The sequence below is a fragment of the Castor canadensis genome, chromosome 8 (assembly GCF_047511655.1).
Source record: "Castor canadensis chromosome 8, mCasCan1.hap1v2, whole genome shotgun sequence".
Taxonomy (NCBI): domain Eukaryota; kingdom Metazoa; phylum Chordata; class Mammalia; order Rodentia; family Castoridae; genus Castor; species Castor canadensis.
The window spans coordinates 31243692-31264100 of record NC_133393.1 but is presented as its reverse complement, the minus strand read 5'-3'; the positions used below and the strand labels follow the sequence as shown (position 1 = coordinate 31264100).

The window sequence follows — 20409 nt, the reverse complement described above, 5'->3', positions numbered from 1 at the left end:
TCACAGCTATTGAAAGTGATTTTCTAACTTCTAATTATTTATGTTACATACATTAAAAGAATCAAATAGTTGGGCCCTAAAGAACGTTTTGTTTGTTTCATCTAGTTTTCTTTTGAGACAAGGTCTTGCTGTGTAACCCCTCTTGCCTCAGTCTCTAGAGTGCTGGGCAAAGAAGTGATGAAAAACCTAAAGAACTCTAATACAAAGCTGAAGGAGACATGATTTATCAGTGCGTTAGTCCTCCTGGCCTTGACACAGAGTGCCCATTAAATCTCGCAGGACATAGCAGGGAAACCCTAAAGCATCACAAATACACACGGCTGCCGTCGATAAGAGCTGATGTCAAAGGCAGAGTGAGCTCTTGTGTTTGAGGAGAAACAACTGCTATGGGTGGCAGGTTGATTCTTCTGGCTGTGTGACAGAAAAAAGAACAGCAACTAAGTCCACACTGTATGTACGTTAAGTCATACCCCCCAAATCATCCACTTCCCCTAAACTGACCAGAAGCATCCCACAGACTTTACAATGGAAAATACTTTTTAAAATTTTTAAAACCAGAAGGGTGGGGGGAGGATGTGGGGAGAGGGTGTAGGAGGGTGAATATGGTGCAAATGTTGTTTACACATGTATATAAATGGAAAAATGAGACCTGTTGAAACTATTCCAGGAATGGAGGGAGGGGGAATAAAGGAGAATGATGGAGAGGGTGAATTCAACAATGATATATTGTAAGAACTTCTGTAAAATGTCACAATGCACCCCCAGCACAACAATAATAAAATAAAAAAGTTAAATTAAAATTTAAAACCTTCTTATGAATTTTGTGAGCTTGTCTGTAAGTTTACATTTTTGTACAGAAGCCCTGGCACATGGCATTAGAATATGAGCTGTGATATCAGAAAAGGACACATTGATTCAGCTTCTCTGATAAAGTGGATCTTAAATCTTTGACTGAAGGTATCCACCACAATCACATGCTTCAGTTATAAGAATAATCAACGGAATGTGCAAAGGTAGAGCCATCTGCTCCTCGGGGAAAGTTGGAAAGTGGAGTTGGTGCAGGCCCACCTGTGCAGGCTGAGGGGTAGTGGAGGCTGAAAGCCAGTGCAAGTTCTACTCACTGAGCCTGGGCTGTGCCTACCTACACAAAGGGTCACCTGTTTTGCTCTCACTTGTGGCATGAATGTATCTGCCGGGATTTGGGGGAAACAGTGGAATTAGTGATACAAAACTGGATGCCAGGCATTGCAGGGCCAAGGATCCCCTAGCACATCTCACTCTTGTCCTCACTGTCTAATTGACAAAAATACACTGACCTATGGGCTACTAACGGGCTTGAAAACTCACAATATACATTTTTCCTGCCTCCTGAGCAGCTCAGGTGAGTGCATTTGAGTAGCTCCTAAGTGAAAGCTGAATCATGAGGGAAGGAGGTAGAAGTAAGAGTGGATGGTGTAAATGTCAGACAGAGAAGGCCAAGGTTCAATTTGTCACCACCCAAGAACACCAAGCAATTGCCTTGTAGACTTGAATAGCCATGTCAAGCAAGTACTAAGTTTATACAGAAAGAAGAAAAAAATGTGAACATAATTCTTACATGTTTTCTCTACCATGGAGCCTAAGGTAAAAATAAAAAGTATATTGGCCATGTCATACAGGTTCCCAAACTTGAGACAACCTGTACAACAGGAGGCCATTCTTTACACAGACTCACCTGGCTTAACGGTGACATTGACAAATCCTTCTCCAAAGGCATTTTCACTAGAAACGGCCACTCTGAAGGCATAAAGGCCTACAGACAACTGCAGCAAAAAGAAAAGGTACACAGTTAAAGGGGCAAAGGACATGAGGATCCACTACCAAGAAAAGACTAAAATATCCAAGAGGCAGTGCTTCTGAGGTTGGCAAAGAGGAGGGGTTCAAGAGAAGTCTAATTTTGGTCTGTGTAGGACTGCTATATGTCTGAGACCTACACTCTGAAACACTAAAGGCCACCTATACAGGCCTTTACCTTAGTTACAGATATTCACTAGAAGTGAAATAGAAGGAAGCAGTTCTCAAATATGCGTAGATGGAATCATGTGTGTTTTATTTTTCGTTTTTGCTTTGATGGTGTTGCTAGGGATGGAACTCAGGGCCTCATGCATGCTAGGCAAACACTCTACCACTGAGCTACACCCACAACCTGGAATCAGGTATTTGTAACATGTAGCTCTGAGAGTCTGCTGGCAGTAGTGTTGGTGCCACACTTTGAGAAATGGAGCTCAATGATATGGGACTGATATAAGTTCATGTGACATGGGCTGTGTAGTGTCAGAAGATGAAGACAACATTACAGTCTGATAGGAAACCAGACCCCTGGCAGCTAAGTCAGTTTATTTCTCCTCAAGAGCCTCAAAGGGAGCATGTTTCTTCTTGTGAAGTGCTTATCTCTTGGAGCAGTATTTGGCAGTCAAAGCAATTTGTGAACTGGAATGGAATTATTCAAAACCTTTAAGAGATGTCCAGATTGAGAATTTAGCTAACTACAATGTGTCTAACACTACAAAGACTGCAAGAGTTAGAACACAGGTTTTTTTAACCCTACCACACAATGTGCCAAGCAACCAGTCTCTTTCCTCTGAGTGATATGTCAAGTAACTCAAATGAAGAAAAGCCACCTTAAAGCCTCTTGACTTAGCCAGTCTACCTACATGGTTGGCACTTTATTTATATCCTTCTTTTGATTTTTTTCACAAGATGGGGTTTTGCTATGTTATCCAGTCTGGCCTTGAACATTTGGGTTCAAGCAATCCTATTGGCTCAGCCTCCGAACTAACAGAGTCTAGAAATGTGTGCACCACTGTTCCCAGATTTATCTTTTAATCTTAATCATAAAACAGAATTCTGGGCTTGACAGCTAATATGATATTAGTGGATTCTATAGGGTGTCAAATGCAACTCATCTCCAATTAGCCAGTTACTTCCTTTTTTTGGCAATACAGGGGATGGTTGAGCCATGCCTCCAGTTCACCAATTACTTACTTGAGAAAGGTTAAGAGTTTGCATGTGTCCTTGTTTTATTTCACCTTGATAGTCTACAGGGTGGCTTATTAAACTCCACTCATATTTGTAGGCTGTTTCTGAGAACAAATAAGAAATATGAGTAGTTATCAATTCTAAGAGGTCACTTCAAAACCTGGGCAGCAGGGAAGGAGATAAGCTTCAACCAGTAGTATCAGTTACCTTAGATACACTTATCTAACCACTTTTACCTATCATCCCAGTATGGACTAACAAGGCCTCTACATCTTTTTAAAGTAAAGTATTTTTATTATAAAAACATACAACTTACAAAAAAACATAGAATGTTTTTAAAAATTTCCCCAATCTCACCATTAGCATTTGATGACTTTCCTTCCAGGGTGCTACCCATATAAATTTTAATAGTACAACCCATTGTGTTTTTTCAGATTTTAATAAAAAGGCAAATAGATTCCAACTCATTTGATCTTCGTGAAGGTTTAAGAACACAAAAATGAATTAAACATCTCTAGGTTGAACTAAAACTTTCTTAGTAAAGTATGATGTCTCTCATCTCAAAGGATTAAAATGCAAATGTCAAATATTACCATCTCTATTTATAAAATTTCAACCTATATGTGGTAGGGAGAAAATGAATAAGGGAACTGACTTGAATGAGAACTAATCAAACATGTTAAGAATGAGTCTACCTTAAGAAAGAGTGCATTTGACAGGCCATAGGGATATAGCAAATGTTCACTGGACCATAGAGCACTGAACAGGTAAAAGAGCATTCTGGACATTTTTGGAGCTCCTGTGAGGTATTCTGAAAACCTCACAGCTGGGTTGTCAACACAAATCTGGCACATGTCACCTCCTCTCTTCACAATGGAATCTTATACAGCTCCGTGCATTATCTCAAATCAAGATCTGGTACATGGCGACCTTTTCTTCTCTAATACGACGTTCTACTTTACATCATTAAAAAATTATGACTTTTCATCCTGACCAATTAAAGGATAGCACTGTGTTTAATTTCCTATGCTCTTATTTCATTTTAAACTATTTCAATAAACTTTAATGTCTTCCACCATAGAACCTTCACTTGTAATATTGACCAATGTGGTGAAAATGATTCAATGTTGCAAATAACCTGTAAAGATCTGCTCTGACAGAAAAGCGGGTGAATTCCAGTATGATATGTTTGATACATTATCAGAACCTTTGTAAATACTCCAGTGTACCCCAAGCCAGCACAACAATAACAACAACAACAAAATCTGCTTTAGAATACCCCAGCTCTGTTGGCTCCTAGGGGTCACAGAGAAAAGTCAAACTCTCACCTGCAGGTGGCGCTGGCACAACAAAGGCCTTCAGTTCAACTTCATTGTTGGGTAAGGTTATCATTAGGTTATCACCAGCAGACACAATGAGTTCTACAATTTAATTGGAAAGAGTACATGCCATTTTGTAAAATAATTACATTATGCTACTTCTCTACGACAGATCTGTTCTTAGAACCAACCAAATAATATATGTTTTTGTAATCATTCTTCATATAATTGTATTTAAGACATTTTTCTCTTGGTTAACAACTGAACTATGCCCTATATTATGCTGAAAGATAAACTTTGTGGATTTAAAGCCATCTCTGTGAGTTGGCACTATGAAGAAAATAATGATTCAAATTGAGCAAACTCCTGGGTGACAGGAGTTTGTCCTGGGTGACAGGAGTTTGGCAAAACAGGTAGAGTACCATGGATTGGGTCTATTTTTCCTCTACCAGCCTTTCCCAACTCCCTGGTTCACATGAGCTATCTTTAGTTATAAAAAAGACTGTGAGTACTCATAAATGTTTCTGCATGAGTCATATACCATTCAGTTCTGGTAGGAACCTCGTGAATGACTGCTAATGGCCTTACTCTTAGAACCTTTCCAAGAGAAAATCCAGTCAACCTCAATATGAAAAGGTAATTCAACTCAAGCATCAAGAACATGAACTATCATAAAAAGCACATACTCACTAACTCAGCATTCAGAACAATGCCCATTTACTTTATAATCAGGACCACACTGATAGAATCATACTATGGTTCAATAGGCTTGCCTTAACTGGGACATTATTTTCACTTGCAAAATACACTGTGATTTATTAAGATGTCACATAGAGAAATGCAATCATGGTGAGGGGGAGGGGAGCTGATAGAGCTTCAGAGTTCCAAGGCTCTCAGCTGCTTGGAGATGTCAGAGGGACAGGTTGGTCACGTAAGCCCTTCCCCCTCTCTCAGTCCTCAGGTCCTCCAGTGCCCCTAGACCAGCTGCAGAGGCTCTCACTGTTTCCTCCCTTCATCACTTTCACTAAGTCCCAGCCCTGAAAGCAAGCAATGGTAGACCTAGAAGAGACATAGGTCCAAGCCTATCATTTTATACACAGGGAAATTGAGCCCTAGGAAGGCAAGGTAAGTTGTCCAAGGCTATATGGATAATTAGCAATAGGTCCATGACATTTCATTAACTTAAATGTATTTGAACACTGCTAGACAACCAGGCACTGTTTCAAACGCCTCAAAACAGTCCATTCATTTAATCCCCCTAACCCGGTGCAGCAGTGTGAAGCTGAAGTTGTTGAGGAAGCTACATCTATATTAAAGATCCTGCCAACCTTTTGACCTTGGCTGAGCAGAACAACATGATTGTGGAGAAAGGGAATGTGGTAGATCAAGAGCCAAAATTATTTTGGGCTATCTTAGAAAAACAGTCATTCACTTTTTAACCTCTGATCTAACATTCTTGTGACTATTAGGAAACCTCTTGGAGTGTGTTCAGACCTCTAGCCTCCACTAACCCTAAAGCTACAAATGTAAGGTAACATCTGAAACCTGTAGACTTTTGCTGTAGCCTGCCTTCCTACCTAATGCCCCAACCAATTAATTGGTGAATGCATTGATTTGTGACTTTGCTCTGTGGCTATAAAAACTCATGTAATCTCTTTCACAGAGAAACACATTATTCAGGGTATGTTCCCAGGCCGTTTTCATTTATATTTGGCTCAGAATAAACTATTGTCTTACTTCTTTAAAGAGTGGTTATTTTATGTCAGTAGTAGTTACTACAAGAACCTAAGAATCCTAATTCCATAGGCAGTTTCTTTTTCCCTATACTACACAGCTTCTCTTCCATTATTATCTTCTTTTCCTGTTGAGGCACAGAATAAATGTAAAGATGCCAAGAGAAAAACATCAAAATTGAGTAGCATTGCTTCAGGACACTCAAAATGGAGTCAGAGAGCACTGTCAACCAAATTTCTAACAAGTCTACAGCTGAACCTTTAAACTGTGCTGTAGCCACACTCACCCACAGATTGGGGTTGACTTTTGAAACATTAACCTCTGCTGGCCTCCTGGACAATGGACTCCTTTCTCCAAACTTCCAAAGTGAAACTGTAAACAATCCCTTTCTTATAAAGCAGCCTAACTTTGACTGGAGTTAATTGCTGACTAACAAGTGATTAATGACCTCTTATGGTTTAAAGCTATAAATACACTTGCTGTTTCGTAAAACCTTAGAGCACATTTGCACAACTGCTTGAATCTATATTTTCTCAGATTGAAATCCTAATTGGCTCTGCAAAAAACATAATTTTATTTGTTCTCAGCTAGGTTAATTTTTTTGTTGGTTGACAAAGGGTAATGTACGAAATGTATTACCACAGAAAAGGTCAGGAAACATAACCCTTAGGTATTTCAGACTCTAAAAACATCTTTATTAGAAAATTGAACAAGCTTTTCATTCCTTACTGTGGCCTCTGCAACACATAGAACTTTGAGAAACTTCTTCCTTTTTGGAAACTATAGAAGACCAGACTATGCCACTCCAGAATATGACTGTAGGAGACATATGCCACTGCAAGTATGCCTTTTGGCATAACGATTATTTTGAGAAAAAGCAAATATACTTTTGGAAGGAAATTTACATTTATACAGGAAATCTCCATGTGTAAGGGAGTTTCCCATTCCGTCCCAGGAGGAGAAGGATAACTAAGTCACAAGAGACTCTTAGAAGACAAGGCAAGGATTTTGATCTACATAACACACCACTGGCTTACCCTGCTTTTCCTGACCGCCATCCATCCCTTGCCTTCCCCACACCTTTCTTTCTTTAATTGCTGTTTTATTAGTCAGTGTTCTAGGCTACCATCTGAAATTTACTCACTTCCCTACGTTTCTCCCACATTAAAAAGTTGTCCCTTGGAATCCATAGGGCATTGGTTCTAGAACCTTCATGGATAGCACAATCTGTAGCTACTGAAGTCCTAAAATGGTGAAGTATTTGCATAGAACCTAGCACATCCTCCCACAAGCTCTAAAAATCATCTCTGTATTACTTATAATACCTAATACAATGCAAATGATATGCAAATAGATGTTATACTGTATTTTTTAGTGAATAATAACAAAAAGAAGAAGTCTACACATATTTACCACACATGCATTTTTTTCCAAATATTTTCAACCATGGTTGGCAAACCCACAGACACAGAACCTGCAGTTATGGAAGGCCAACTGTTTATAAGATATACATGTTAATAAACTTGTTTATTTGTTTTTTCTTGTTGATTTTGTTTTGTTTTGTTTTACAGCTTAGCACTCTGAAAGGCATAGGGGAACTGATTTTCCTCCCCTAGAGAGTTCTCTCTCCTCTCTTGGACTCCCTCATGCCATGCTTTCCCACCTCTCTGGCACCACCACCCTCGCAGCTTTGCAGGCTCCTTTTGCTCTTCCAGCTACTCATGTAATCATGTCTCCATATTCTACCCCCAGTCCTCTCTGCTCACCCTTCACTCTCCCTGCATGATGTCATATGCCCCCCATATCTTCAACGATCATATTGATGACTCCTAATCATTTATCTTCAGTCCCATGAGTTCATATCTTAGGGTCCTTTTTCCTTCATCCTGACATTCAACTTATCAAATCTTAATGATTCTGCTCTTTTAATATCTCTTGAATCTGATTCCTGTGACTTCTCACCATAGGATTTTAATGGACTTTATTCTCTCTAGTCTACATCCACACAATGAAAGCATAGATTCCATAGCACGAAACAGGTGATTTTTCAAATCTTGTCCTGCTTACCACTCTAGACTCATATATTACCACTCCCTTTCCATTCACATGATTACTTCCAGCCATGCTGACCTCCTTCTGGGACTTCCAAAATGTCACATGAACTCTTATACTTCTGTTCTCTGGCACAGGCAAGGAAGGAGATGATGGATAGTTCTGGGGCTCAGAAAACAATCCCTCCAAGACTGGTGTTTGACATGTTATGAGGCCTGCCTCCGATTCAAGATCCTTCTCACTTCCCAGAGCAAGAAGAGGTTTTCTGCACAATTCTCTGTCTACATGACTGGATCCTCCAAAGAGGAACACAGTTGCCTTGTCTTCTTACTGAGATTTCATTAACCAGAGATGATTAAACTCCTACTAAAGGAAGGAAGACTGAAACTCAAACAGAACATCTACAGCCCAAAGGAACTTTGTCCCAGACCACTGTCTGTTCTCTTGGACCCATTCATATGCCCTAAAAATAATTTAGTATTCCTCAGAAATTGCCTATTCTCTACTTTCCTCTTCTTTATGAAGAAGGTATTTAAACTTCAAATTTCTGACCTTTTTTCCATCTCATACTTGGGGTATGGCTGCTGTGTTTCAGCACAGTATTAAGTCTGTATGTTCTTTTTTCCTTTTAACCCATCTATTGTCAGTTTTATTTCATACACTAAAATTCTTGAACCTGCAGAGTGAAAGTTTGAACTTCCCTACAACAGGGAGTGCTGAGCACAGCACCTGGCACTCTGGAAGTATTCAGTAAATACAACTGTCACTACCATAATTACACATGTTGCCTCCCCAACCTGAAAAACAGACCAAGTCCATTCTAGTTGGCTCACTCAATCCCAGTATTACCTCTGGAAAGACTTTTCTAGCCTCCCCTAGTGGTCAGGTAACCCTCCTCTGCCCCCAAAGCAGCCTTTTGCAGCACTTACTATTAGATCAGATCCATCTATTTACCTGTTAGTCACCTCTCCTTGACTAAAGTCACTGAAGGAAAAGACAATGTCCTGGTCATCTTTTATTCCCAGTGCATAGCACTGTTTCTGGTATATGATAGATACTCAAAATTAAGGCCAGAGGGAATGAATGAACTTTAAAAGTTGTCACCACTGTATTCTACACTGTGTCTTAAGCACATTTCTTCCAATTGTATTTTTCAAAAGTTACCTGTCTTGAGAGCTGCAGTAGGAGATACAGGTCCCTCAGGTGTGGTGGATCCAGGAGGGACAGTGCTAGGGGGAATTGTTGGGATGCTGTGTTCTGTGCTCAGCTGGATGACTGTGAGAACTGAGCTTTTCTCCATGGTAGCTGGGCTGGATTCCAGGCTGGCGGGAGGAGGATCATGAGGAGGCATTAGAACCTATGAGATCAATCACAAAGATAAATTGTTATGCAAAAAAAAAAAATGAACCCTTCAAGAAGCACAATTGTCACAAGCTTTTTTCAGTAACATTTGAAACACCATGACTAATATTGCAAAACGCTGGAACTTTAGCCCACATCTTTCAAATGTTTTCTCTACTACTTATAAGAATGAATGCTGGCCTAGGGATGTAGTTCAGTGGTACAGCATTTGCCTAGCACGTTCAAGGCCCTAGTTCAATCCCCAGAACTGCAAGGGAAAAAAAGGTATGGTAACTGGAAGTTGGACAATCAGTATAAGTGAACATACACACACACACACACACACACACACACACACACCACCACCACCACCACCACCACCACCACCACCACCCACCACTACCACCACCAGCACCAATGAAGGTAGATAGTAGTTGCAGAAATTAAGGCATCTTGGGTCAGGACCATAAAGACACTGAGGAATGGCTGAGGGAAGAAAAAATTGTACTATTCCTCTCTACAATGTCCACTTTCCCACCATGCTGCATCTCCAATTTGTACCTTCACTGTTCAGTAATCTACTCATGACCTTCACCACCAACATACTTTGTTAAATGTGGAAGGTTCTATTCTACATGCCCAGCAAAAGATAATGGCTCTTCTACAGAAGCAACTGGGCATCACTGTCCCATTTCAGCCTCCAAGTTAAGCTGGGCCTAGATGCAAATAGCTCTTATGTTTTCTTTACTCTTACTTTGAAACAACCCACTTTGGGCGACTCTGTTCAGTCTTGTCCACTTAAAGGGAACAGTGATATAAAATGTCCTTTGTCCTCTGCAAGTTTCACCTTGACTTGTTTTCCCTGGCACTATTACATGAATAATGCTGCAGTGAACTTTTGCTTGACAGTCTTCGTATAGACTTACGTTCTTATTTCTCTTGAGTAAACACCTCGAGGTGGAATTGCTGAGTCACACAGTAACTCTCTATATAAAATTTTGAGGACCTGCAAGACTGTTCTCCAAAGTAGCTACACCACTGTACTCTCATTTGTTTTTTGTTTCTCCCCCTTGCTGGAGAAACTCAGTGCCCCCTAGGCAAAAGTGCTCTACCATTGAGCCACACCCTCAGCGGTGGCTTATTTTAATTTTTTTTTTTTTTTTTTTTAGTGTGACTGGGGCTCCAGTCCATTTTGGAAATGGGGTCTGGTGAATTATTTGCCTAGGCAGACAAACCGTGATCCTCCCAATCTCAGCCTCCCAAGTAGTGAGGATTATAGGCGTGAGCCCCCAGAGCCCAGCTTATTTCAATTTTTTTATTCTAGTCATCTTAGCATATGTGAAATAGTATCTAATTTTGGATTTAATTTGCTTTTTCATAAAGGTTAATTTTATATATTTTTCTCAAAGCATTTTATTAGTATATATAATTGTACAGGGGGATTCATTGTGGTATTTCCATATATACTTATAATAACCATACCTTGGTTAGGTTTGGCTCCTTTTTTTTGGCAGTACCTCCTGAATAGCTGGGATTATAGGCATGCACCACCAGGCCTGCCCAAGATTAATGAATGATATTGACCATCTTTATGCATTTATTGGATAGTCCATCATCTTTAGAGAAATGTCTATTCAGATCCTTTATCCATTTTTAAATTGGGTTACTTTACTATTGACTTGTAAGGATTATTTATGTTTCTGTATATAATATTACAGTATATGATTTACAAATAGTTTATCCTGTTCTATGGATTGCCTTTATTGATGTTGTCATTTGAAACACAAAAATTTTAAATTCTGATGAAGCCAATTTTACCATTTTTTCCTTTTCTGCTACACTATTCATGGCCTGTTCAAAAATCATTGCCTTTATAACCCAAGGTTACAAATGTTTACTGCTGTGTTTTCTTCCAATTGGTTTAGAGTTTTAAGTCTTTCATTTACATCTTTGGCCCATTTTGAGTTTTTTTTTTTTTCTTATAAGGTATGAAGTAGAGCTCAAAATCCATTCTTCTGCACATGAATAATATTGGTGCTCAGAAAATGATACCTAAAGCGAAGGACTGGAAGCAACACTTCTCTCTGACCAGGTGCCCTGCTGTCTCTGGCTCATTCTCCCCAGAAGCAAGCTATGGGAATTAGAATTCCTTTTTTCCCACATAAATCACAGAAACCAGAGCCTGCCAGAAAACCTTAAAAACATTAACTTTCCCCTACCTTTTCTGAGGAAGAGGTGGCCATAGGAAATTCTCTGACCTGCTTAGTTCAATTATAGGTAATAAGGATCCTGCTCTAGAAGGGGCCCAACCCCACACCCAGGAGAAGCAAGGGGCTCAGAGAAGCCAGGAGGCCGCGGACCGGCCCCTCAGCCTGTTAGATCAGGCCACGCCCCCTTTTCATCCAATCATTTTCACACACACTTCTGACTGCATCCTCCAACCTAAGCATAAGAATGGATATTCAACCTGGGACTTTGGGTCTTCAATCTGAGGGGGCTTCCGTGTCACATAAAACCTGATAAACCTGATACGGCTTTTTTTCCTGTAATTTGTCTGTCACCAGCATATTCCAGCAGATTCAAATATCAAGTCCTCAGAAGGAAAGGCTTAATTTCTCTATAATATCCAGTGTCTCTGTACCATTTGTTGAAAAGACGATTCTTTCGCTTTGAATTTTGTAGATACTTTTTATCGACCGAATTATTTTAAACACTTTTTGTGAGAGAAAAGTTCTTAGTTTCTGTCATTTATTCCAAATTTTGCATTTTATCAGAATAAAATGATAATTCTTATTATACTATATAGATGTTTATGAACAATTATTCAAGGATTATCTACAAATTTAACTGGACGTTAGGGCAAATTCTGTATTTCAATAGAAAATAACGCACCATTTATAGATACTCTCCATGTTATTTGATTATAGGCTTTCTTATATTCAAGCCTATATATTTACAAGGATATAAATTGTAGGTAACTGACAACAAAGCAAAATAATTCTTGTCTGTAAACAAATTGAACACCTTGCCAATGTCCCTGGAAAACCAGTTTTGCCTCCATTTGCACATTCACTTCAATATTCTTCTTTATTTTTTTTCCTACAGTACTAGGGTTTTTTGGAAAATTTTTATTAGCATATGATAGTTGCATAGGGGATATATTGTCATATTTACAGATGTGCCTACAGTATGTCTTAGTTAGATTTACCCCTCCATTGTCTCCCTCCTCCCTTTTTAGAACAATTTCAACATTCTTTTATTTTCATATATGGATAGTGAGCACATCCACCATATCCACCCTCATTTGCCCTTTCCTTGTGCCCACCCCCCTCCACTGGTACCCACCCCCGAAAAAGGCCTATTTTAACTTCCTGTCCTTCGTTTTCTCAAGTGTATATTGATAGCTCAAAGGGGTTTCGCCTTGGTACATTAGGTCTGTATATATCGTGCTTTACTCAAATTAACCACCCCCTCCTTACTTACTCTTTCTCTACCACCATGCTCCCCTAATATCCAACAATTTACAGTACAGTACATTATATTATATTCATATATAGATGGGTTGTTTCAATATTTTTCATTGTTCTGCAGTACTAGGGTTTGAACTCAGGGACTTGTACTTGTTACACATGTGCTCTTCCACCTGAGCCATGCCTCTCAGCCCTTTTTGCTTTAGTTAGTTTTCATATATGGTATCATGTTTTTGCACAGGGCCAGCCTTGGACTGAGATTCTCCCATGTATGCCTCCCGCATAGCTGGGATTGCAGGATGCACCACCACACTGGCTTGTTATTTGAGATGAGTTCTTACTAACTTTTTGCCAGGGCTGGCCTCAAACTGTCATTCCCCTCATCTTTGCCTGTCAGTAGCTGGGATGATAGGTGTGAGCTCTGCACCCAGTTTCACTTCCATTTTCTTGCCCGTTTGATTCTCTTGTTGCAGAACTGCAACCTTTACCTAGCTCCCTCAGTGATTAATGAGCACAACAAAATTTCTTATGTCTATGTTTATTTTATATCTGTTTAGTTCACAATTTTACCTTTTTTTGATAATCATATTTTAACATAACCAACCTCAACGAACTAATAGGCCAAAAGATTTTATAGAACTTCCTTTGAGATAGTTCCCTTCAGAGAAGCTAGAAAATAAATGACTTAGCAACATGAAAGAAGGAAAATTATGCTAATATTTATTGATATGAGTAAAGAATATCATTACTCTTTAATAATTCTAGTTTATTTTTAGTTGAAATTTCTTTTCACTATAATTCAATGTTAAATACAGAAAACTATAAGAAAACAGGGGGAAAAACCTTCTGACCATATCATGATGGCACAGTGGCTCATGCCTGTAATCCCAGCCACTTGGGAAACTGGGAAGAGACCAGAGAATCCAATTGGAGATCAGCCCTGAAAAAATGTGGTCAGTGAGACCACATCTTAACAAACAAGCAAGGTGTGACAGTGCATGCCTGCAATCCCAGCCACACGGGAGGCAAGGTAGGAAGATTGTGGCCAATGCTGACCCAAGCAAAAAGCACAACACCCTATCTAAAATAACCTAAAGCAAAAAGGGCTGAGAGTGCTTGCCTAGCAAAAGGCCCCAAGTTCAAACCCCAGTACCAAAACCAAACAAACATAAAAAACACCTTCTAGCCTTTTCTTAGTAATTTTTTGTGGTTGAGATTACAATGCACTGTCAATAGGATCAGTTCTTCACTTGTTCTAAGCTAAGCACAGGACTCTTCAACACTATTTTCCGTGGAAACACTGTTACTGGACACCATGTCCCTTTGTCACTCATTTCCAACTCTATCCAGCTTTCTCTGACCAGCATGATCCCTGTCAACTCCTGATCATTTCCCGAGTGGCCTCTGAGCACTCCAGTCACACTGTCCTCCACACAGTCCTCAACACAGATACGCCTCCAGCTTTTTTATTTTTTTAGTCTGAGACAGGGTCTCGCTATGTTGCCCAGGCTGGTCTTGAACTCCCAGACTCAGCAATTGTCCTACCTCCATCTGCCAAGCAGCTGGGAGGAGAGCTGCAGACCACTGAGTCTGGCCTCCCATTCCTCTCTCCTGGGATTTTCAGGGAAGGCTTCATGAAGCCTACATTCTTTGCTTCCATCCCTCCTCCCGTCCAACAGACTCATCAGGTCACCATGAGCTTCTAGCAGCCTGAGCACCTGCGAGCTTTGGAAGAGACCAGCTGTGGGAGAGTCCCCATCCGCAGGTGAGCTGCTGTCGCGCCTGCTGGCTCCAGGGACCTCTGTGAAGTCTTCCCCCACGGGCAGAGGCATCGCTAGCAGTGCTAAGTCAGGTAGCTGACTTATGAAGGCAGAACTATTCCTTCTTCTAACAGCCTAGTTATAAAGCACAGCAGAGGACAGTGTCTTGTTTCCTGAATGGCTCTGTAAAACAGTCACCTTTGTGGATGCCAGCGGAGGCAAGGGCCCTTGGGAGCGCCCTCCTGGTGCTCATGCTGGTGGAATGACAGCCTGGCTGCGCTCGGCCCCCTCCCGCCTGCTCCCCTCCACCCGTCCACCCCGCGCATCGTCCAACACCCACCTCCTTCCCAGAGCTGTTGCTCTGCTGCTCTTGGAGCTGAAACGCCTGTTCTTTCTGCAGACCCTCTCCTGAAGATGGAGTGGTCACTGATGGAAGCAACACCCGGCCCTCAGGAGAGTGCTCAGGGGCCGGGGTCCAGGCCGACTCGTTCAGTGCGTGGAGCTCTGGGTCCAGGCCGCGGGGCGCAGGGGCCAGGAGCTTCTCTGGGGACGTGGAAGGGTTGTGTCCAGCAGCTGAGCCGTTGGCACCTCCCTCGCTGCCAGGCAGCAGGCTCCAGTCGATGTACTCCGCACTCCCTTTGGGGTCCTGTCTGCTGATGGGCTGGGGGAGGTCCGACTCCAGCTCCCGGTAGTCATCGGGGTACTCTGCTGTCTCCTCCAGGACCCCGTCTTTGCCTAGAAAGGGCAAGTCCTTCTTGATATTCTCAGGTGAGTCCCCCCAGACTCCAGAGGGGGCACCCCTGTTGAGCATCATCTCCCCATAGTCCAGCAGTTGGGTGGGCCTCTGAGCAGCTCTGAGAACAAAAGTGAGATAAGACCTTCCGGGGCCCATCTTGGGCTCACAGTTCTCCTTGTGTGGGCAGCTCACCAGGTAGCAGCTGCCTTCAAACCACCAGGCCAGGTCACAACTGAGCAGGTCACAGCAAGCGGCTGTGCAGTCCCCCAGGGAGAAGGTTTGAGACACCCGCGTGATTCTAATGGTTTCCAAGTTAGATGAAATGATGGCATTGGAATACATTCTCCCCTCACTGCACTGCTGACAGGCCCCACCTGCAAACAAGGCAGCCTGGGATGAGCAAAAGAGGCCTGTGGCTGGGAAGCAAGTCTAGAAAAGGGAACCTCATCCATCCCTTGCAAGTCTGGAAGGCAATAAATGATCAGCATTTCCTAGAGAAAGACCACTGCTTACCTACAAGTCATCCATCACACCACTCTGCCATACAATTTACCCTCCTACCCTCTACCCACTCATCCATCCACCCATCTACCTGTCCATCCATCCTTTTAACATTCCTCCTATCCATCCACTCATCCAGCCAGCCAGCTAGCCCTCCCTCCCTCCATATTCCCCATCCTTCCACAGATTCTCTCACCTATCCAAGCACCCTTCCATCAATCCATTCTATCTCTTCATATAATTTCAACCCATTTAGTTAATAGAAAGTCTTCTTCACATATTTTGCTTTATATAACTTACAATACTTTGCTCTACATGAAAAATTCAGTTGCACAATTTTACAGAAGGGCATTGTGTCTCTATTTTATGGCTGTTAATTGATTTAATCTCACAGGCTATTTTGATGATAGAGTAATTAACAGAGAAATATCAAAGGAGAAAAAACTGTCCTCAGTGCATATCTACAACTAATTAGTTTTAATCAGATTCAATAATGAACTATAACTGTTTCCAGCCAGTAACACTGCAGACAGCAGAGTGCACTACATGAAGAGTGGCACAGATCCATGCAGGGCCATGAACTAGGTTAGCATCCATGACAAAACAACAATGAAATGGAGCTTCTCAGAAACTTCTATACTAATGTGTCATTACCTGAAATTCAAGTGCAAAATCACTCTTCTGTGTTCTTGTTTGTTTTGCTTAGTATTTAACAAAAAGAATCTGTAACATATTTACACAAAAACAAACTGGTCCCTGGCCACATCTAATTTGAGAAGCATTGTATGAAAGTTTTGCTGCAGGCCTCAGAATGGTGAGAGAATTCCTTTCTAGCTAGGACTCATCACTGATAGTTCTCTTAACAAATGTTATTTTTTTCATATGAAGGATTATCACAGATTGTTTTTAACTGGAAATATGGGAAAATGGCTATATACAGCATAAGAATCATCTTTATGTTTACCTGTACACACCATCATTGCAATAGATAAAATTTTAAATAACACAATGTCGAACATTGACTCTATGGAAAGACTATTTCATCCAAGTTAATGGGAATTAGATATACCAGACATGCACCTTTTCCAATGAGTAAAATAGCATTTTCTCAAATACAAATCTATTTTTTTTAAATCATCTGAATATTTTTAGTTTTATTTTCTAGAGGACAGCTTAATCTCAGATATGGAGAAAATAAGAATTCCCTCCAGGTGGACATATCAAAATAGCATTTCTTGTCAAGATCAAGAGATGATGAACGGAGAGTGGGGAGATAGGTAATCTCCAACTCTACTCTCAAAAACATTGTATATCTTTAGCGAGCTGACTATATATTTGAGTTACCTTTAAATGAAAGCCCAAGCTAAAAATTTCTTCCAGACCTAAATATGAACATATGCCCTGGCTACCTCGAACAACAGTTGGATCACCTCCTTTTGGACAAAGTGACTCAGAAAAAAATCATATTTCAGTTCTGACCTTTGCTACCAGAAAGCTCAAGAGCCAAGTTTTACAATTGTGTCACTGGAACCATTGAGTAGAAAAATGGCTATGATCCCAGAGCAGGGATTGCTCCATGAAGCTTAAAGCGGTTTTCAGTCTACCTGGATGTAGAGTCCTCAGTATCCCTCCCAAGATAGGCCATCCCTTTGTTTTGCAAAAAAAAACTGCTTAAATGGTGGCTCTTTAGATATATGGATATCTAAACAAGGAAAAGACAACAAAAAGGAATGAAAAAGTGGGGATTTGATTAAACGGCTAAACATTAATGACATAATCTAAAACATTAACAACAGTAGTTTTCAGAGTAGAGAATACATTCAACATGAAATAAAGGGCATTTTTCCTTGCACACTAAGCAGCAATAATGGCTGGATGTGGTGGGTGAGGAATCCTCAGGGCACAACCATGCTTTCCAATGGCAGAACTTTCTCCAGTGGCCCTGGAGTCATCTAAAACAGTGCTTCCAGAACTTGAGGGGCTTCCAAGTCACCTGCAGGTGCTTGCTAAAAACCCAAATGCCTGAGCTAGAATCTACGCAGGAGAACAAGGTTCTCTCTCTCTCTCTCTCTCTCTCTCTGTCTCTCCCCTCTGGTCAGTCTTGTTATGGCTGTACTACATGTGACAAACTCTTTTTTTCAGAAAGATCTCCTATGCAATTCTCTTAAATATACAAGTATATTTTTCCTCTTGGATATATGAAATGTGATTTTATTTTTCCACAAAATAATCATGATAACAAAAAATTTAAATTACACTTTACAGAAAACCACTCATGCATGAAGTCTGCCATTTAAATGAAAAAACAAACAATTGTATTAGAAAACAAAGACAGCCCCATCATTTCATAGTAATCTGAGTCGACTGAGCCAGATGAGAACCTCAAGTTTGACATGAGTGTCAGCAGGGTAATGGTCTCCTACCTGCAATGGTCACCAGCAGCAGCCATGAAGACAACGCACTTGTTGGGGGAGCCATTCTGCCTCACCCAGGGTGATGGCAGGCTTCTGAGGCAACAATTTGGCACAGGCCCCGTTTGATGTTTTTAGGAGCCAGATGTGGCCTCTAGGACTTGAAAGGAAAAATAGACAAGAGACAGGAAGAAAGAAAAGGGTAGGTAAATGTGGAAACATACAAATTTATTTTGGTCATTTATTTTCATCCATGGAAAGGCTGTCTTGTTTGCCTCAGAGCCATGGGACAAGCAACTATCCATCCACAGCAGTTTCATCAAATAACAAGTACAGTTCACAATCAGAAGTAAAGGTTTTATGCTGGGTCCTCTTACAAGCTATGGGAATAAAGACCAACCATGTGAGAAAAGCATGATTGTTTTTTCAGAGTGTGTTATAGTAAAGGAGTCGCCATCACTTGGTTTTGGCAGAGATCAAAGGCAGGCAGAAGAGTGGAAGGCTTCTTAGTGGAAAAAAGGAAAGGCTTCCAGTGTGCACTTAGTGGAGGCTGCTGACCTGGGAAGCTGACTCGGCTAACAAGAACTGGGGTGTCCTGTGATTGGTTAGAGAAGCATATTTGGCTTTCTCTGGTTTGTCCTAATTTGGAAGAGGAGATAAAAGTTAGTGAAGCTATTACTAAGTAAATCTTGATCATTTGGGGCTGACTGTTGCAGAAGTTATTGTTTAGCTCCCTAAGTTGCTACAGATTGCAATCCAGCTTCTTGCAAGTCTTACCTACAGCAGGCTGGCTGCCTGGGTTGCTTATTGTAGATAAGGGGTTGAGTTTCTGGGCAGTCTGTGGCAGATTGTGGGTCAAAAGTTTTATTTTTTGCCAGGCGCTGGTGATGCACACCTGTAATACTAGCCACTCAGAGGCAGAGATCAGGAAGATCATGTTTTTAAGCCAGACTGGGTGAATAATTTGAGAGACCCTATCTCAAAAAACCCTTTGCAAAAAGGGCTGGCAGAGTGGTTCATGGTGAAGGCCCTGAATTCAAGCCCCAGTACTGCAAAAAAAAAAAAAAAAAAAAAGTCTGGACATATAGTCCAGACTTACATATAATCTGGACATTGTCCATTTGTATATTCAATCTTTCAAAGCCCAACCCCATGAAATGATGGTATAAATCATACTGTAGCAGGGAGGAGGACCAGAAAAGAAATAGACAAGCATGTGTACTGATAAAGAGATGGCATAGCAGAGAGATAAAACTTAAGGAATCCAAATGTGAAGAAGGTCACATAGCACTGTTGGGGCAGGGGGAGAAAGTCACAAAGCACTAGGTGAGGTAGCCTATAGAATTGCACGTAACCATATATGGGTTAGACCTTGCTTTTGTTTCTGTAACCTGTTTGCAAGGGTATATAAGGTGAGACCCTTTGTTCTCAGAGCTCAGCCTTTGGACACGAGTCCGCTGAGTCTGTGCCAGCACAATAAAATATTTCTTCCTGATGAATTACCTCAGTGTCCCATATCTCAGTTCCAGGTTCCCATAACATTTCTTGGGGAATTGTCTGGGATTGTAGAAATGGTGGTTTTTCACCTCCCTTGACACCGGGGTGTGTCCCCAGGCCACCAGAAGAAGTGATCCTGCCAGGTGCCAGACAGCTTGATCTGGAGGAGGGACTCATCCTCCCGACAAATGGAGGTGAGGACCACAGATGCGCAACAGAACCCAGTGAGGTGCAGGAACCAATGAAGGGAGCACCACCCATCAAGACTGATAAGAACCTGGGTTCAAATTCAGGCCTGCCTCAGGAAGCAGAAAGGGAGTCTGATCAATTCCCAGTGAGACATTCTAGTAACCACCTTTTGGGGTAAAACCATGTCTCTCAGGTTCAGGGAGCAGGCCTGAAGTACTGTGCTGTGTGAGATTGTGTGAAAGTGCAAGCCTGAGACACAGCCCAGCTATGAAGTAAGTGCAGAGTCCCAATCCCCAGATCTGTGGCAAACTCATATGGTCAAGGGTGAGTCCTAACAGGGCCTCCAGTCTGGGGTTTATACAGATTCACTATGGCCAAGAA

The 20409-nt window shown here is 41.2% G+C and overlaps 1 protein-coding gene across 3 annotated transcripts in view; it reads right to left on the bottom strand.

Annotated features, from left to right (window-relative positions):
• The window catches only part of Kiaa0319 (KIAA0319 ortholog), a 100734-nt gene that overhangs the window by 43313 nt on the left and 37012 nt on the right, over window positions 1-20409 (bottom strand). For 2 of the 3 annotated variants that reach the window (XM_074082772.1, XM_074082773.1), the window contains exons 2-8: window positions 18355-18502; window positions 15035-15804; window positions 9288-9480; window positions 4347-4439; window positions 3025-3122; window positions 1715-1802; window positions 319-411 (exon numbers count right to left, since the gene is read on the bottom strand). In XM_074082772.1, the coding sequence (XP_073938873.1) occupies window positions 319-411; window positions 1715-1802; window positions 3025-3122; window positions 4347-4439; window positions 9288-9480; window positions 15035-15804; window positions 18355-18409 (1390 nt within the window). In that variant the 5' untranslated portion in view covers window positions 18410-18502. The remainder of the gene's footprint in view (window positions 1-318; window positions 412-1714; window positions 1803-3024; window positions 3123-4346; window positions 4440-9287; window positions 9481-15034; window positions 15805-18354; window positions 18503-20409) is intronic. The other variant, XM_074082774.1, reaches the window with a different exon arrangement.